This window comes from Pleuronectes platessa, chromosome 12 (genome assembly GCF_947347685.1).
Source record: "Pleuronectes platessa chromosome 12, fPlePla1.1, whole genome shotgun sequence".
NCBI lineage: Eukaryota > Metazoa > Chordata > Actinopteri > Pleuronectiformes > Pleuronectidae > Pleuronectes > Pleuronectes platessa.
In genome coordinates this window covers 16,274,177-16,293,919 of record NC_070637.1, presented here as the reverse complement: position 1 = coordinate 16,293,919, position 19,743 = coordinate 16,274,177, and the positions used below count along the sequence as shown (strand labels likewise).

At 44.5% G+C, this 19,743-nt stretch overlaps 1 protein-coding gene across 3 annotated transcripts; it reads right to left on the bottom strand.

Annotated features, from left to right (window-relative positions):
• Window positions 1-1,491: 1,491 nt before the first annotated feature.
• On the bottom strand, window positions 1,492-19,648 carry efemp1 (EGF containing fibulin extracellular matrix protein 1). 3 transcript variants are annotated; one of them, XM_053436636.1, is made up of 11 exons: window positions 19,440-19,648; window positions 18,759-18,862; window positions 18,534-18,579; window positions 18,104-18,376; window positions 6,898-7,020; window positions 6,676-6,795; window positions 5,633-5,752; window positions 5,375-5,494; window positions 4,031-4,157; window positions 3,750-3,942; window positions 1,492-3,291 (listed from the first exon to the last, which is right to left on the bottom strand). In XM_053436636.1, the coding sequence occupies exons 2-11, from the start codon at window positions 18,837-18,839 to the stop codon at window positions 3,130-3,132; spliced, it is 1,365 nt and encodes a 454-aa protein (XP_053292611.1). In that variant the 5' UTR covers window positions 18,840-18,862; window positions 19,440-19,648; the 3' UTR covers window positions 1,492-3,129. The 3 variants fall into 3 exon arrangements, with proteins under 3 accessions (XP_053292611.1, XP_053292610.1, XP_053292608.1); XM_053436635.1 differs by having other exon boundaries at window positions 19,430-19,647; XM_053436633.1 differs by lacking the exon at window positions 19,440-19,648 and adding an exon at window positions 18,965-19,093.
• Window positions 19,649-19,743: the final 95 nt, after the last annotated feature.

Below are 19,743 nucleotides of genomic sequence, written 5' to 3'. Positions count from 1 at the left end.
TATAAAACAGATGATTAGAGAGGTGAACAAACATCCAAACTCACTGAACTTTCACAAGTTTTTTCTTTTTCTGTATGATCTGCAGCCAATGACTCAGGCCCTGATCTTCTAACAGTAATTAATGAAGGCCGAGCTACATGCAGGGAAGATAAAGTTAATTATCTCCACCACTTACCACGAGGAGAATATTAACCAAGACCAAGGAACTGAAAGTGTTGCGCTTCTAAGGATGTTCGGTGCTCGGTGCTTGAGTCACAGAAAAAGTGGACGAGCAATTTTTTTCTCTGTCCAAGGGGGTTGAATCAGGCACATGCAGCAAAAAACATGACTCCAGTGAGCAGGGAGCTGAAGAAGGGGCCAGGGGAACAATGACACATCATGTATCATCTTACACATCCCAGCACTGCTCTGACTTAAGCCCTCGACAGAAGTATGATTGAGTAACAACTTACCATAAAACCACTCCCAACCAATTTCACTTCTTAATATATTGTGTGTGTGTGTGTGTGTGTGTGTGTGTGTCTGTGTGCAGGCTGCATGCACATTTGTCCCTCAGCGCACACAGCCTCAACATACTATATTACTATGTCCCCCTCTGGATTCCTTTAAACAAGATAGATACAGAATGATGGCGGCAGCATCATGTTCACAGAATGTATCATTCTTATATCCAGAATAAATCATCCTCATGTTTTCCCAAAAGCCGAGAGGAGCAGCTGAGCATTTCACTCAACCACTGCATTTTCCATTACGTTGTAGATGAAGTCAGATCTCGTTCCCTTTGCACAGTGGAGAAACAGCCTCTACCCACTGAGTCCACAAACGTCTGTCTCTATGTGGCACTCGAGAACCGTTCATATTTTTCGGCTTTCAACATGTCTTCTTCAAAACTATTTGTTGGCAACTGGTGGGTCAGATCCTTTAGATGATTTGATTATTTGGATTAACACAGGGGTCACGGCTGAGCAGTTGCTGATCCTTCTTATGACAATAACATTCATAGAATCACCTCCTCCTTAGCAATTTGTCTTTAAGATAAAAGCATATTTGTTTTGTCCCTGTAATGCTTTATATAGAGCTGAACTACAGAGCTTTTATTTTGAAAAGTTTTGCCCTTGGGTCTGAGGATTCTGTTGGTTGCTCAACAGCCCTCTGAAATAGCCAACAAGCAAATTATGAAAGAATTACTAGTTTCATTTTATGGAGAACATTGACTATAAATGGTTCACTTCAGATAAACCAGATGAACACAAACTCCCACTCTTCACCATAGACTGTGTATAAAAAGCTCCTCACACAACATCCAGGACACAAACATTAAAAAAGAGAAAGTATTTTGTAGAATCGTTTGAGGAGGACTCACTTATGACAAGAAATAATTCTGAAGTAACTCCTGAGCGTTACTAAGTTTAGACTGGGAACTGTAGTAGTTTCTTAAAATCAGTTGTCTGCTCTTTTAGTTATTAAAAAAAACACACAAAAACACTTCACCCCATTTATCCATCATGTTTTATTCAACAATATAATTTTTGCTCTTCAGAGTACAATCAATATAAGGTACATATGACAAAATATATTTTAAATACAAGAGAAAAATTAGGGCATTTCAATGATTAACAGTCTTGACAGCATGACTGATTAGTGTTACATTTTTGTGTTTATACCTCTAAGGCACTATTGCGTGATCACTGCAGAAACCACATAAAAAGACTTCCAGGCAAAGATGGATGAGTTTCTACACTTGCAGAGCGCTGCAGACAACAATGTCGATTTCTGATGTGGTTTTCAGTGCAATGTGTCTAAAGTGTACAGTGTTTCAGCAATAAGCCAGAACAGATACGCGGAGCCACGAAAAGCGAAGCAGGTAGTGAAAGAGTACCCCTCTTCAAAAAGTGTGGCGGCATTGTATTAACACTTTAATAATATCCCCCTGTTTCACAAATGAACTATCGGTACATGGCGAAGCACTGTAATTATCTTTATCTGGCACGCCAGCCTGGTGCCGGTGCGTGTTCTGGACTGGGGCCGACATTAGAAAGCCCAGTTGTTTCTCTCGGGGATCCGCAGTAGCACCAATGAGGGGTCAATTGGCCAAGGCATGTTAAGAATGCCTTATTTCCTGTGGAGTGCTCTCGGGTTCAGAAATCTTGGTTATTGCCTCTGTGACCGAGGGCTGTTACAGGATGGCATCAAAGAAACACATAAACAGCTCAACCACATCAACCTGCGGCAGAGAACAAGCTCCTTCTCACTCTTTCCTTTTCTCCCCCTCCGTGTTTCACACTTTCACTTGCTTGCATGCAAAAACAAAGCCAGGCACACACACTCACACTCACTCATCCACACACACAAACACTCGCACAAACAGACACACACACATAGATTTGTTACCTAGGTATGTACACAACTTAACTCCTGTCAATAAAGTCCACGAGCACGAATCCTGTTGTCGTACAAAGTTAAGCAGTCTCTCAACTCACAGGCAAATTCCCTCCCTTGACACTTCTGAACTGTTCTGGACTCCTCTGGAAATTATTACTCATGAGTAAAACTGTACAGACACTTGCATGAATAGCGTGGCGCAGAAGCACTAACCCCTACGACATTTATCAACAAAAGCACATGATTTAAAAAAAAAAATACTTCAGTATCAAAAGAAGCTCATACTGGATATTTGTCTTGTATATTAATAAAGAAAATATGATTTTTTTTCCTGTCTGGCTTACGACAGAGTGCTTCACTGATGTACAAGCAGGTTATTGTGAGCACTGCTGGTCGTAACAAAGTGATAAATGTGGGTGCAGCTGCATCAAAAGAATTCATCCACGTTAGGGTGTGTGTCCACTAGGCGTCTTTTTCGGAGTGCCACTGCTCTTTTCATATATGCCTCCCAGCACCTGGAGAGAAAGAGATGCCCAGTGGTCATATCACAACATGGACTGGTCTGTCTTGAGCCATTTTGAACTGACTTGCTGCTGGAAGAGTCTTGAAACTGCCTATGTTATATGTTATATGCATGTATTTTATGAAAAATGTACAGTATTTTATGCTAAAACAGGCATCTGCTGTGCTACACTGCTATGTTTCCTGAACCGGACTTGTGTGGGCTGTTGGGAATTGCGGAGGTGCTCAGAAGGCGTATGGCCCGACTATGATGGTGAGCCGCAGCAGTGAGCTGGAGCGGTAGTTCATGGTCAGATGGTGAGTGATCATCTCCAGGTCTATGACGTACTCCTTGGGGCCTGTCAGAGGCTTGGTGAGCACCAGCATGGCGCTCACATTGCTGGAACGCTGCAATAAAACATTAATAGTTAGTATGTGAATACAGATTTTTATACCATTTTAACACTGGTGGGATATGGCATATTATATTAAATCAATTTCTGTTGGTTTTGCAGTCTTCATTCAGACGTTCGTGATTATTAGTTCGGTCCATGTCCCATCTACATACATGGAGGGGGTAGGGGTTATGACCTATACTGCAGCCAACCACCAGGTGAGACGCTTTGGCTTTACTTTTGGGAGCAGTCATGTCTTCCAAATTTAAATACAGTCTATGCTGAACATGGTATACGTTATACCTGCAGGGCACTAACAGGTTAGCATTGTCACTGTGAATTAGGCCAAAGCTAGCCTTTGGCTCACTGTGTATGTGCAGCCTAAAGGAAGCTGATTATCACCTGATACACCCTCCACCAGATTTACATGCCATACAAAAAACAAGAAAAAGATTCCCATTAAGCTCTTACCCGCAGGAAGAATTCCCCTGCCTCGTTCCCAGCCTTGATCCTGAAGGTGTTGTGTGTGTTGGAGTAGATGTTGGTGGCCTGAATCTGGAACACGTCTGCTGGCACGGTCCGGTCAGCCTGGATGCTCATGTACTTGTAGACAATTGATGGTGGGAGACCCTGGCACTCGGCCTGAGAACGGCAGATACAGCGGCTGCAAACACACAACAATTACGAAAATCTCTGTGAAACTGGCAGCGGCGCTGATGGTGAAACAAAAGAGGTCGATGATGTTTACTGACTTCTCAGAGGTTTTGGCATATGGTGCCTCACAGGGGTCTCTGGGATAGCAGCGGAAGCCTCCGTAATAGTTCCAGCACATTTCATCATCCTGGCAGTTATGGGTCCCCGTCTCACATTCATTTATGTCTTGTGATTGGCACAGAGAGACAGGGAAGAAATAAATATTGACCGGTCAGAAATAGCTGAAGGACGATGCTACTGTCCTTCAGTTTAGGAACATGGCCAAACAAACTCTGCACACTTTAGCTGCTTTGAATCATGCAACCCCTGGAGGGGCTCTATGTGAGAACCAAGTGTCCGAGTGAGAGGCTTCAGACTTTCACCACAAGCAGGTGGGGCTGTTTATGAAGTGTCATACACGGGACAGACGCAAAACAAAAAGAAAAGCAAATGTCTCAGGATTCAAATGCGGTGCCAAGAGAGAGCTTTTGGTGATAAGGGTGTAAATTAAAAAATGTGATCAATACCCCCCGTGAGATTTCTGTGTTTTGAACCCTTCTGTGCAGAGAATCTCCTGCTGCATTGTTGGTGTGTGAAAGGCAACCTCCAGAAACTCAAGAGCCAAATGTCCGTACATTCTCCAGAGTTCATGTCTGAAAAACGGCTTTTCAGGACAATTTGGGGGTTGGTGTTGTTGCTGCATTTCCAGCAGCTGTGAAGAGGAAACACGAGAGGGAAGCCCCAGTGTGGATGCAGCCCCACACAGGCCTGACTGCAGCTATTTCCCTGTAGCACCGTGAAAATAGTCTGATCAAACGTGCCCCAGACCGCAGGGCTATTTCTGGCACAGCAACCTGGATTCATCCCTGAAAGGTTCCCCCTGACACAACCGGGCGAATTCATGGCTGCCCCTATAAAGCCCTGCACCTGACCGAGGGGGGAGAGGAAAAAATAACAGCTCGCCCTGTGAGCGAATGCCGGCGCTTCAAATAAATCCACTTCAAGAAACCAGCATCATGCATATAAATTCACAGAGGTGGCTCGGCCGGGCAACACAAAGTTGCTGTGTGAAACTTTGTGTTGCCTAACCTCCGCATTCTTTCCATGACAGTACTGGTTGAGAGAGGGTGAGTCTCAGTCCTGCTGAAGTGAGGTAGAATAGTGGACGATAACAGCGACGATCGAGTTTCCCTTTACACTTATCTCCAAAGTGTTCAGGAAGAGCCAGGAGGGAGGTAGAGAGGGGGGAGCCGGGGGGGGGGGGGAGAACTCACTTTGGGAACTTTGTTGAGTGTGAAAACATCGAGGAGGGTAAGACAGAGAAATAAACAAACGGAGAGGGGATTAATAAAGATTGATAGAGGGAAAAAGGGGAGAGAAAAAAAAAAGGAGGAGTGCAGTACCTTGACACATCCTGTTTCCCTGGAGCTGATATCCCTCTGGACACTCGCAGGAGTAACTTCCTGGGCTGTTAGTACACTGGTACTGACACATGTAGCTGGAGAAGCTGCACTCATCAATATCTGTACAGGAAATATGCACACACACACACACACAAACAAACAGAAAGGGGATGAGATAGCGCACGTTAGCAATCGGGAATGTGATGTGCTGCTTTGAAATACATATTTTTGTGCGCATGCATGTGTGTGCGCGTCCACCTTGGCAGGAGACCATGTCCTGTGCCAGCTCGTAGCCCTGGTCACACTGGCAGAGGAATGAGCCAATCAGGTTGTAGCAGTGGTGCTGACAGGGACTCTGCACGTCACACTCATTCACATCTGGAACAAAAGCACATTTTCTATAAGGATGTTGTGAAGGTCATAACTAACTCGTTTATTTCTTATAGGGTAGTTGTACCCCACTATAGGAAAGACACACACACACACACACACACACACACACACACACGCACACACGCACACACACACACGCACACACACTGTACTGTACACATGTTTGAACACAGCTGAGAACCAGTCACGGCTTTTGATGGATTCTCTGAATACTTTTCAGAGAGAAAAGCTCTTCATCACAGCAAGACATTTTCAATAACTTCCTCCGACTTCTGGGGAGATTTGCTGTGTGCTTCAGGTTGCACGGTCAATCTCAGGATAGCTCCGAGCCTCCAAGCATCAACAACTCGTGCACCGCTTGTTTTGTTCAAACCTCAAAATAGCCGCATCCCGAGAAAACCAGGGGCATGAGAAAAACCCTGGACTGTCATCCTCCGCTGGGGATGACACGAGACGATTTAATATCTCACTTCTTTTCATGAATTTATATCAATTAGCCTCGTTAATGCTCATTTGTTTGCCCTTATGTTTGATCATGTATTACATTTAATTCTCTGTTGGCCCCATGTGTGTGATTTTGCAGTCTACCGAAAGTTCTCCTTAAGTTAGATATAAATATATGTAATTATGATTATTATTATCATACACTCTTGCCGTTTGTATTTGGCGTGCAAGTAGCAGCAGGAACCTGAGTCTATTATAAGTCAGCCTGGTAATTGTGCAGATTAGGGTGGATAACTGCTCCGACACAAAATGTCTGACAGGCTGCCTGTGAATAACAAAGCACTAAATCCAACTGTTTTTTATAATTCGATGTCGTGCACACACACGCACACACACACACACACACACACACATAAACACACACAAACACACACACGATCACACATGGCTTTGCAGCGACTTACCGACACAGCTGTGGTTGTTGCTGGCCAACTTGTGACCCTCGTTGCACTCGCAGTAGTACGAGCCCTGGGTGTTAACACATCTGTGCATGCAGTAGTGGGTCTGGGCACACTCGTCTCTGTCTGCCGGAAATAACACGGACACACACAATGCACAGGGGAGATAGTGAGGATGTGAGCAGTGGGATGCATTGCAAATAAAAAGCGAGTGTTTAAAGACCTCACCGACGCAGTGGTCTCCGTTCCTCTGCATGCCTTGAGGACACTGGCAGGTGTAGGAGCCTCTTGTGTTGTAGCACGTCTGATCGGGGCCACATGTGTGTCTACCTGTCGCACACTCATCCACGTCTGCAAACAAACAAAAACTGCCTTGTTAAGAGGGAGCAACACGGACTTCATGCAGGAGCAAATGGTAGACAAAGCAAAGCAACGTGTCTGGACTGTGATCTGTGATGTGTGGAGGACTTTCTGCAGACAGAGAAATCTGTGATCACCGACACCATCACGTCACACACGTGGGCATAAACACACATTCACAGGAGTGGAGGCCATCCAATAAAGAGGGCTTTTATTTAGCAGCTCCGGGTGAAGGAAGCACAGATTACATCTTCTACTAACAGGACAGCTTTTTGAAGGTGGGAGTTTGTGTGTGTGTGTGTGTGTGTGTGTTCATCAGGCCAAAAGCATAAAGATGTCTCTCACCCCATCATTAATTACTTATATACCACGATAAGGAGTATTTGATGTTAGTATAATAAGATTAAAAGCACAAAGCTCTTGCCACGAAGATGCAACATCTTCCAAATCATTTGAAAATATTGTAAAATGTCTATACTCTAAACAGCTCCGCACATTTATCAGAGACCTTTCTATAAACATGATTTCAGAAGTGCAAGCTCAGAAGTTGCACGCTCAGATTTTATAGTTAAGAACAGATTGCTTGAGATAAAATGGTACTTTTGTTATTAGATAACTTTTCAGGCAAAGTTTGAATTTTTCCATCTTGGACTTAAAAACATGACACCACATGAGTGGAAAATATTCCCCTATCATCTTGATCCTACGACAATTTTGGTTTGTTTTAGAGCCACAGCCTCTTACAAAAAGACCTTTCTCACTACAACCCCCTCACACGCTTTCTTACATCTTACTCTCTCTCTCTCCCCCCCACACGCACACACGCACACACTCACACTACAAATACGCCCATACTGTATATGCTCATCCCTGTGGGCCCTTCAGCCGTCCTCTTGGGTGGTCTGACTCAACCCATCATATGCAGACAGCCAGTGGGCATCAGTTTAAGAGCATGACAGTTATCCTCAATACCACACGCACACGAACTCACACAGGAAAGGAGGGGGGAGTTTTTCTGCATTGTGATTTGACACATGCACACATCTAAAAATAATCTGGAGAACCTGAGTGGTAAACTAAAGACTGGAAAACCAAAAAGCTGCGCTCTCTCCTGCCTTGATGGACATGTTGGTATTCTCCCTCCTGCAGAATTTACTTGCAATCCACCTGAGAGCTACGAGTACTGCCCTGCACTTGTAAGACTCATACATCTCATATGAGTTGACCATGACCTTTACCTTCGTCCACTGAAATCGAATCAATCAATCTTTGAGTAGAAGTGACAACTGGTCAAAAAGTAATTCCCTAAAGCCAGACTTGAGATATCATGTGTTGTTCAAGAAGCAAAAACCTTTGACGCCCAAAATCTATTCAGTTTATCCCTGAATCCAAGAGAAAATTTGAACCTAAATTTGCAAGGATTCTCTAAATACTTTCTTAAGATAACGTGCTCACAAGGCAAAGCACAAAAAATCAAATCACCTCATCTTTGAGTCCAAGTAAACGTTTTTACCAAATTTAAACAAATTTCCTAACTGTATTCCTGAGATGCTGTGTTCACGAAACCAAAACTGTGATACGTAAAGTCAAAGTGACCTTGAACTTGAGATATCGCGTTCACAAGATAAAAAATGTGATTTGTGAGCTCAGAGTGCTTTTGATCTTTGACTTTGACCTTCAAGTCATCCTTGAATCAAAGTGAATGTTTGAACCTAATTTGAAGAGATAATGTGTTCAAAAAGATGGGAGGGACATCCCTAAAACATAATGCCTCCGGCCACAAAACTCCCTTAGATTGATAAATTAAACCAAAAGAATCCAACGAGGAAAATCTACCTTGCTTTAACATAGATATGTTGCCTGACGCACTGTCTCCACAATTCAGTGGGACTGTTGCGTGTGAGAATTGCCCACTTGATTTGGCTTGATTTGCTGTGGAAGAGCCCGTGAAACAAAAGGTGGACAGAGGGTGAGTAGTCTTCAAACCTTCCAGGAAGGAAAGGGAAGACGGCTTCACTGTGTTCAGCCCTACGTGAGCACGGTGATACGACGAGCTCAGTACATAAGGGACAAAACCAGGGCTTATCTGAAGGTGCACCTGAGAGACACCAGGTGTGAATTACACAGAGGGAGGAATGCCCAGTCAAGGCCGGTTGCAGAATGACCCTCTTTGTAAAAGGACAAAGATAAAAGCAGTGTTGTTCTGGAAGAATCTGTGCTCTGATGTGGCCTGAGAGGCATGTGGGAAAGTGCTGCAACCAGCACCGAGTATTAGGGAGAAACCAAACGCTTGGATGCCAGCAGTATCACATTGTGGGAAACTATGACCCTATCAAAAAGCTTCATAACATGGCTGTTAAAAAAAGCCCAGGTGCATTAGGAGGGCTCCTGTGGCTGTTGGTGGTGGACCTGCAGCTGCCAGATCCAGCCTCTACCTATCTGGTCTAAATATGGACAATAGATTTACACAGAACCAATAACGTGGTCCATTTGAAAGAAAGCTAGAAAAAGTTAGATGGGAGACAGCACCAGTCAGAAGCTGATATCAAGCCTCTGTGAATCACAGCCACACCCACTTCCTGCAGGTATTTGGTGATTCATAGTGACTGGAAATGCCTTGCCTTCCGGCTGTAGATTCTGACAACACAAGTCTGAGGCTCCCGATAAAATAGAGTCCTGTTGATGCTGACACTTTGCCAAGAAACAGACAACAAAACTGTGATGCCAGGGGTTTTAGTGAGAAAAAAAAAAACTAAATTTGGCCAATATGTATATATGTATATATTTAGCATGTTAGCATTTGCTAATTACGAATATACACAAGTTGTTGGGAATGCCAGGTTTGCAGGGAATTGGTCATGAAACAAAATGGTGGATGAATTTATGGCAATAAATCCTAATGGTTATTATTCTGATGAAGAAAATATTTTGGTTTAAACCATGGAATGTACAAAAATATTGAAAATAGGACAGCTCATGAAAGCCAAAGAGTATCAATCGCCTCCTGGTGGCCCGCTGCAGTATAGGGTCATAAATCCAGGCTCCTCCATGTTAGTGGAAAGGACATGGACCATGTTTTGGCCTCATTTCTGGACAGTGGGAGGAAGCGGAGACCTGTTCCCCATCTTTAGGTATAGTCTATGTTTTAAACTTGTATTTTCCAGCACAGGATTAACGTTAGCTCAGACAGGCAGCAGTGTTTGGCTGAATTCAGGATCAAATCTAAGCTAAAAGTGGTCCACATATGGGTTCAAGACGTGGGCTACAAATCAGCTCCTCATAGCAGTATTAGCTGTTTTTTTATTGCAGATTGTTGCCAAGCAGAATTAAATCGGATGGACTTTGAATGATCTTGAATTACCGAAAACATATTATGCCACTGTTGGGCGGACTGGTGATGGTTACCTAAGAGAGGGGATTCAGTTTGTGAATCATTATAAAAGGAGTCACTGGTGCAGGTCAGACATCTGCAGCTGGGTCATGTTTCAACACTTCCTTACATAAGGTGTAGGAACCGCTAGAGAAAGAATTAACAGCACATGACTGTTGAATTTTAGAAGCTGCGTAGCTTCCCAAGGAGTTGTGTGAACAGAGGTGCACGAGTTATATCCTCGCTCCCTTCAAGAACGAGAGCTCTAAATAAAAGCATATGTGCTGAACGCGATCCAAAGGTTCATTCACGGGAATATGTTGTGGTAACTGCTACTTTGTCACTAAACCTTTAAGAAGCTGCCAATGCAAAGTTACACAGAAGTGTGTGAGTGTGCGTGTGTGCAAGAGTGCGTGTGTATTGTGTGTGTGTGTGTACGGTGTGTGTGTGTGTATGTGCGTGTGGCTCTAGCTGGCTTTTCGGTCCCATAAAATCTCCACAGCTTACCACATGCAGGACAGTCTATATAGTTTACACAGGAAAACAGATTTTACTGCAACAAGTCATCAAATGTGATGATATGTTGCATGTGGAGAGAAGTGACTCTGTTCTCCGAGGTCAGATTTTATTTTACCTTTTTCATTCAACACGAGTTTCTTGCAGAAGCCAGCCTGCCGCAACATCACAGGGAAAGATAAGGCAGTCCAGCAGAAGAGTGGAAGATGAGTTCAAGGAGATGAAGAAGGAGAAAGGGCGGAGGAGGCCTTTTTTTCTTTTTTAAACAAAAAAGGTATTTTTAAGATTTGAAGTTAGATTTACAGCCGCGTGTGCATGTGTGATGTCAGAGTTAACAAACTCCTTGCTTTTCAGGGGGATTAATTCTAAATGCCTTGCGGGAGCTGGGGGAGTGACGGGGATGGCGGCAGCTCAAAGAATGCGAGTGCGTGTGCACGGATGAGCGCATCGGAGGTCCCCTGTTTGAGGTTCTCCAACTTTAAATGGCCTTTTTACAGAGCTTATGCTTTAAGAATGGAAAGATGTTAAATGAAGAGAGTCACGTTCGATGTATTTGCATGTAAAAAAACATGTTTGTCTATTGTCTGGCCTGAATTCAGAACAATGTGTTACTTGCTGCAGATTTATACTGACATGATAGGGCTTGTTGTAATTATCACTTGAGAGCATTTAGTCTTGTTTTCACTGAACCGCTGCGATGGAAAGCAGGAGCCGATCCAGAGAACAGTTGGAACTGTCCTGCTGTTGGACAGCATCTCCGTTTCCCTCTGATTATTGGATAATTCAATTTTTGGGAAAGCAGGGTGCAAGATGCGCAATGGTAATAGCCCATAAAATTTCACAGCCTCAAATTTATCAACATGTCACAGCCCAGCCCCTGAGCGCTTGGTTTTGCTTGACCTCAAACACCTTGATGCCCCCCCCCCCCCCCCCCCCCCTACATGGTGAACACGACACCACATGTTGTTAATTTTGTGCAGGAACTGCAGCTATCACTGGCTGGAACACGACCTCAGGACAAATGGGAGTGGTAGTGTTTCCCTTTCAATGCAAGTCCAAACACAAGAAATCAAAAAAGAAAAAAGAATTTGAGACACTTAAACTTTATTTTCTGTGTATATTAATCCCTATTAGGACAAGAAATATTTCCATGCTCCGGCGCTCCACACCACTCCCATCATTCCCCCTCTCATCGCTCTCATTGTTCAGGAGGAACAGGAGTTTTTAGTCATGTTGACATTTATGAACTGATTTGTGAGTTTGTTCCACTCACTTCTAAAGGTCGGGCAGAGTCTTGACGTTCTTGAAAATCCGTCCAGTGTGCCAGCTACATTCCTGACTGATAATAATCCTTCCTGTTACACTGAAAACGGCTCTGCAGCTATTCGATATGCAGAAGATCAATCACCCCTGCCCACCCGACACACCGATGGTCGGCTGGCCTTCACAGAAACTCTGTGGCATGGAAGGAATGAAACCTGTAAACACGGACACCGGCTGGTCGAAACAAATCACTGCGAAAACATGAGAAACAAATTTTGCAATCACATGCGAGTGTGTCACCTAGCTGTGCGTGGTGGTGATTTATAACAGCCCCGTGTCCCTTTCCATCATGAGGTAAACGGAAAGAGCAACACGTGTGAGCACATCAGAGGAGGAAGCAGCTGGCTGTTGGACGGGCACCGACCTCTGGGAGAATAATAACAACAACATTAAGCACTTACAGCGAGGAGGCACGAAAAAGCTGCTTCCCCCAACGCACGCTTCTCGCTGCCATCGTTGATGTGATTGCAGAAAGGAGCCAGCATCAAAAACAACACGCAATAACAGAATACTGTGCAGCAACACTGCACAGGCCAAACGAGAGGCTGCCCGCAGGATGGACTGAAAAACACTCTGGCGCTTTCTGGCAACGTCAGGAAACAGATGATGTACGTTGAAATACAGCAGAGTTGGAAACCATTCTCTGAAATGTATTTTAAGATTCCTCATGTAATGTGCTGCTTTTCTTCTAGGAGGTTTTTGAAGTAGTTTTATCGTGACTTTTTAAATCAAGTTAGTAAAAATATTTTGCCAGCGTTATTAAACGTCTATTGAAGAATTTGATTCTTTATTTATCGGCAGCTGAGGAGTTGCGACACCCACAGTTTTCAAAGCCAGAAATCTCAGTAATGTTGATTCAACAGTAACTTTAAAACATGAACAGTACCGGATGTCAGAGGCAGGTAGTGAAATCAGTAATTCTGGCAATTGTAAAGATTTATCATCTTATCTTACAAAACATTAGTGGAAATGTTCAATAAAGAACCCTCAAATCTGTCATAAAGTTAAAAAACCGTTGTCACTGCTCTCTGCTGGACAAAGTGTGTAATGACACCATTTAGGGAATTCTAACGAACATTTAAATATAAACATTTTAACATGAACCATCAAAGGTATTGAACAGATCAACATAACAAATGAATAAAAACCATAAAATAAAAATGATTAAGAGGTTTTGGTCATGCTAGCGGCTGAGTGAGGCTTCGCATTTAGCTATTGCTAAGATGCTAAAATGCTAATGTTAATTTCATCGATCCAAGTATTCGATCTTAACTACCGAACACCTAGGACGTGTTTCAATCCAGACCAAAGTGTTGAGCTGACAGACCAGAAGCAGTTGCGGATCCAGGGGTGGGGCCAGGGGGGCACTGAAATCTGATTGGCCCCTGAACTACCCCTGTTTATATTTATTAAAAAAATTACTTACTAACAATAATAACAATAGATTTGGAGTACACTATGTGCTTAATCATAAATTAGCCCCTGTATGTAAATGTTGCCCGTTTGATCCAAATGTGCCACTGCCCAGAGGGCCTCGACAGTTCACGGGCTAAAAGATGAAACACAAACTGGAGCCGCAGTGCAACAGGTGCAATCAGGTGATCACAGGGACGCAGTGATGCAGGACAGAGCAAATCATTAGTCTGAGAGCAGGTGGAGGAGAAGAGCTTAGCAGGTAATAGAAGGGTCCGGACACCACAGAGGTGCGCCTCAGGTGTCTTTTGGTTTCAGATACCCTAAACAAATCAAACAGTTTTCATCAAGCAGTCGTTTTTCTGTTTGATCCCACTTCCTCCTGCAGAGAAACCAAATCAGTGTGGAAAGTTTTCATTCGAGATCCTGTGTGTGTTCCACCTCTGTGTTGAAGATTCGACTTATCGTTCAGAGATGTTCGAGGGGAAACAAACACGAACATGATAACATCTGAAGGAATTTCTTGAAAAACTCTTTTCACAAAGACTGATCTTCTGAGGTGCCTCACTTCAAATGCAAATGTCAGGGTGAGACAGGAGTGGAGAGATAAAGTTTAAAACAGTAAAAGTTCGAAAGGTGGAGCCCGCGGGTGGCGCCGTGCTGCGCAACCACCGGGGCTCTCCCTCTCCCTCCGCATTCCTGCTCCTCGCAGATCGATCCGATGCTTATCTGTCAAGGTGGTGAGTAATTCTTACCATCACAAAAGATGGGCGCAAACGGAAAAAACAACCTCCGCCGACATTCCAGAGATATTCCTCCCAAAGTGCATTGCATCTGCACGGAAAAATGCCATTGCGTGTGTACTCGGCCTTGTTCGGAAAAATACACACGTTCTCTGTCACAGGGGGCTTAGCGGCCTTAATAGAACATACTTGGGAAAGATTTCCAGCCACTGCAGGTGAGGAGCATCCAGACGTAGCAGAAATTAGTCAGGCATGTAGGTGGTAATGTGGCCTACATGACCTCAGGAAACCAGACAGGTAAACAGGAGTGGCATGTCCTTTCATGTCCCATAGTGCAGCGCATGAGCGTCTAATTTAGAGATGAAAAATAAATAGGCAGAAGCTGAAGTGTGTAAACTCCGGGCTCCCAGGGAGAATGATAGAACCCGCAAAGTGTAAAACATGATATTTATCGACATAATACGTCTGAGTGGCCAATGAAAGCACGGTTAGTTTGTGTTTCTCAAACAGGAGGGCGTGCTCTCAAACTGTGCTCAACATCAACGGCTAATAAAACAACCACTTTCCACTTTTCATCTGATTTTACGACCGATTCGGACGCTTTTGAGGGACAACCTTCATTTCTGAGAGGAAGTGATCTCAACGCTGATGAAAACAAGAGTTAATATGAGTACACAAGAGTACAACAAGCCACTTGTGGGCATCTCCCGCTGCTAAACACATAGAGTGTGTGTGTGTTTGTGTGTGTGTTTGAAGGGTAGGGAGGTCATGGAAATGCGGGGCATCATTAAGCTGTCACACTTACAGTAAGGGTTCATAGTTTCTCTATGTGGCCAGGCGAGGAAGAGGGAGCCAGCTTCCCCTATGTGTCACTACAACAACACACACTTAAGACTCGGGTTCACACTCGGGGCCAAACGGCTTTATTACATTTGCAACAGCCGTCCGCAAGGAACGAATATTAAAGCTCCATTTGAAAGGAAAAATAACAGGGTATAGTGTATTATGTAATTTGCGGCCTGTTTCACTTTTAATCAGCATAAAGGACAGTGCACTTAAGAGAAGCTGTTTTTGTTTTAAGCAGTTTTTTTTTTACAATTTAAGTTGTTGCTTTGGAAAATTGGCTGGATTTTTTGCAGAGCATTACGCTGATCTCTCTACTATTACCGCCACACACTCAGCAATAAATCGCCAAGGCAACTCACCAGCAGAAGGAGCCATGACGTTGGTACGACCTGGCTCGGTCGGCGCTCCCGCACTTCTGCGGTGAGTTTAGTCAGTGTCAGCCTTTCATGTTCCCCTCTGCCCTACCTGACTCGGCACCCTGGGTTTCCTCCACAGAGTGGTGAGTTAGCAGGGTAGGAGCCTGATGTAAGCGCTATTTGATACATTGAGGTTTCCCTTCCATTGAAAGCTTATGGGAGTCCCTTTGTGAGAGAGAAAGATACGGAGCTGTGCAAAAACAGCCACTGTGCACGGAACAAAAACGAAAAGAGGGAGAAGAGAAATGACAAATCTGCATCCAAGAACAATTGGCACATTGTGGCAAGTTCAAGGTAATGACAGAGAAACCAGAGACAGATGTAAACAAAGATTATATCACTCCCGCCAGCAGAAAACGGCACGAGATGCCTTCCAGTTAAAGCTCCAGTCACTTCAAAGCAACGGCCCTGACGGCAACTGCCTATATCTTTGTTTAGCTCATGAACTGGAGCGGCACACCAGTGAATGACTAAGTATTAAAGCCATGCCAACTCGCTTATGTAGTTAGTTTAGCTGATATGCTGCCATGTTTTACACTCTAATAAAACCTAATTGGGTTCCAATTCAGAGAAACACATAAAGCACCGCACACATACCGTTGCCCCAGGTGTAAAATCAAACTTGTTACTTTCAGTGGAGCTCTGCGACCGCAAACAAAGCCTCACCGCACACGTGCCTCTGCCTATGGCAAGAGGAGCTGCTAACTACAGAGCACATGAACAGAGTGGTACTACACTTTGTCTCATATTACATTTACCGCACTAACTCGTACACACACAACTACCACCACCATGATCCCTCACTCTCCTCTCAGACTGCAGAGAGATGAAGAAAGGTCATGAGCGAGGTATATCTGTCCCTCAGGTGCAGCTACAACATCTGAGCACCATTGTAGGTGTGTGTGTAGGTGTGTGTGTGTGTGTGTGTGTGTGTGTGTGTGTGTGTATACTGTACCTAGATCTTTGTGGACCATTTTGAACACAGACCATACGGAGTGAGGACATTTTGGTTGGTTCTCTTTATTGCAAAGGGCTGTTATAAGGTTAAGTGTTAGAATAAGATAAAGATTAAGTTAGAGGTTGATACATTGAGGGTTGGGGGGGTAAGAGGACAGGGCAGGGCAAAAGGGTTAGAGTGAGGCATTGAGGTGTAATGGTAAAGGTTTGGGTAAAGGGCTAGAGAATAGTGTGTAGGTGTGTGGGTGTCTTCTAGGTATTATGCATGATGTGGGGACCTTACTCTGTTTATAAAGTCGTAAAATTATGGAGACTTATCTTCCTTATGAGGACAAAAAGCAAGATTACATAAAGTAAATCGTGATATTTTGAGGTGAAAACTAGGTCAGGTTGAGGTTGGGTTATGGTTGGGCAAGTAGTAACTGTGGTTAGAGTGTGTTTCCAGGAAATCAGTTTAAGTCAATACAATGTCCTCTGAAGTCATGGAGACAGGACTCTGTGTGTGTGTGTGTTTCTGTGTGTGTGTGTGTGTGTGTGTGTGTGTGTGTGTGTGTGTGTCTCTGAGTGTGTGTGTCTGTGTGAGGAGAAGAATGACTTTTTGAACCACTCCCCATCTGAGGGGATCAAACAGTCTCTCTCTTAAACACAGGATAACCCCCACCTACTGTAGCTGTAGATGTGAGAGCAGAACCTGCTCCACTGATGTAAAACCTCCTTCATCTGCCATCAGACCTCAAAACCCTCAAAACAGTTTTTTTTTTCTCATATTTTGGGAAGAGGGGGCACTCTGGCCAAAAAACCTCACGCTGCGAGCTAAAGGGTTTAGAAAACGTGACATCACGGGGAGAGAGAGCGAGGAGCTTGCAACACATCTGGCAGCTACGCATGGTTTAACTGTTCATGACTGTCAGAGAGATGGATGAACGCTTCACCTTCGGAGCTCTGCTTGTCGGGGCTCCGAAGTCATTAGCAAGTAATTATCAAATACCTACATAGCTCTGCTTAGAGACACATTCGGACGCATTTTTCCTGGCAGCAGCGCGGCATCTGTCCATGTGCACCAGCTCTCAATATCAGCATTCCCTTCTGCCTGCAGTACACAGCAGTCAGTACAATGGAATTCCAATCGGCAACCACATTTTTAGGGTGTAATCTGTTTCGCTGGGGCCAAAAATGTTATCTTTGATATTCTGGAAGATACTTAAAAAGTAACTCGGTTGATGGAGCCATCTGTTTTGCACTTGTATCCCATAGTTTATGGTCGCACCTCGGCTCCTGCTGACAGAGTCCAATTTCTCTCCTGAAGGAGCTCGTCAACATCCTTGGCTGAGACGTGCGGAGCTGTCTCCCTGTTGTTGTTGCAAAGCCGCAAAGAGAGCCTACTTAAATGTGATACTACAGCTGAATAGAGAGAGAGAGAGAGAGAGAGAGAGAGAGAGAGAGAGAGAGAGAGAGAGAGAGGGAGAAGAGGTTTGCTGAGCTGATCTCACCTCTGCAGAGGTTCTGCTCATCTGGGGTGAAGCCGGGCGTACAGCGGACCGTCCGGGTGGGCTGGGGGAGCCTCTGGTTGCCAGAGAACACAGGCGGGATCTGGGGCTGGCTCGGCGGGACCGGAGGGATGGAGTCCGGCAGCGGCACCTGCTCGCCCTCCTGGCTGATGTAGATGACGGCGCTCTTGGGGAGGCAGAGGTATCCACCAAAGTGGTTGATACACTGCATCCCTCCTTTGCAGGCATCATCTAACAAGGCACACTCGTCGATGTCTAAAGAAGGGAAAGGGAGACAGACATTAGACGTGGCCATTTCTATTCTTTGGTATACAAATAAAGGAAAATTTAAGGAATAATATTAAAGGCAGAAAAGTTGCACAAATGGGAAATAATCAACCTTTAGTATTTAAGGTACGTATTCATCTCTTACCTCTGCACTGCTCTCTGACTCTGTCATACTCATACCCCTCAGTGCACTGTGAAGGAGAGATCAGTATGAAGTTATCATCTTTTAATTACATCCAGTGCAGCAACACGTGATAATGAGCACAATTACAACATCCAAATTAAAGTGTGTGGCATCTCAGACATGCCAGGTTGTGTTAAAACCCGCAAAGGCACAATTGGGTAAAGATATAAAAAATCTCTGACTCACAGTGTAGGAGACGGGCTCCTCAGCCTCCTGCGAGAGGACGTGCATGAAAACAACGCACAGACACACACAGATCCCCAGCATGTCGGCTGAACGTCGGAGGAACACTGTGAGGAGAAGCAGAGGAACCAAATGGATCATTTCTTTTTTTTTTCTCTTATCAAGCCTACACGTTTTAATACCAGTTATTACATCACTGATGGCATTACTTAACGAGTCTCAACGCATCCCTCTGCTGGCGTGATGTTTATGTTGGCGGCGCTCCAGGTGAATCTGTGACTTCAGTTACGCGAAGTGTTTTTTCTGCTGTTTTTCTCCAAAAGGATTAGTGCGTAATACGCGTAACGATCGTGCGTAAACATGCCCCAGTGTGTGTGTGTGCGTGTGTGTCAGTCTATCAGGAAAATGAGAACGAGTTAATCAACCGTTAAGGGCTCGTGTTGATTAAGATTGTGTGTTTGCGCAACAACAGAACACAACTGACCAATTAAACCTCATCATAATGCGCGTTTTTACTGATTCAGATTTTTTTATACAAGATCCTGACACTTGTTATCGGAGAAATCTCTAAAGAACGACATCAGAGACACGCGCTGCTACAGACATGTTTTCTCCTTCACTTGTTCCAACCTTCACCCTTCGCCGTGTCATCCTGCGGTGCCATGGCCACGTACCTGCAGTTACCTGTGGATCTCCACACTCTCCTCCTGGCGTCCTGAAGAAAAAGTCCCTGGATTTTTTTCTTCTGCTGCAGACCCGAGCGTGTGTGCGCAAAGTATCCTGCAGGACGTGCGCACGGGATGGTAGGTGTGAGTCGGAGCGCAGGAAGCACTTGTGATGAACATGCGGTTCGTGCAGTATGACATACTGGGGGCGGTGTACCGGGCAGGTTTGTCTCTCACCAGGGCGCAGGGAGCGATCAGCAGACCACAGTGGCTCCCTCTATGGACTGATGAGTGGCGGATTAAATAAAGGGAACGATCATAAG

Bases quoted from the DNA above. Each gene is read 5' to 3' on its own strand.
- efemp1 (XM_053436633.1), bottom strand. The intron at 4,158-5,374 runs GTACTGCACTCC...GCCAATCACAAG, and splicing joins GGGAAACAGGATGTGTCAAG to ACATAAATGAATGTGAGACG. The intron at 3,292-3,749 runs GTAAGAGCTTAA...GTTTTATTGCAG, and splicing joins CAGGGGAATTCTTCCTGCGG to CGTTCCAGCAATGTGAGCGC.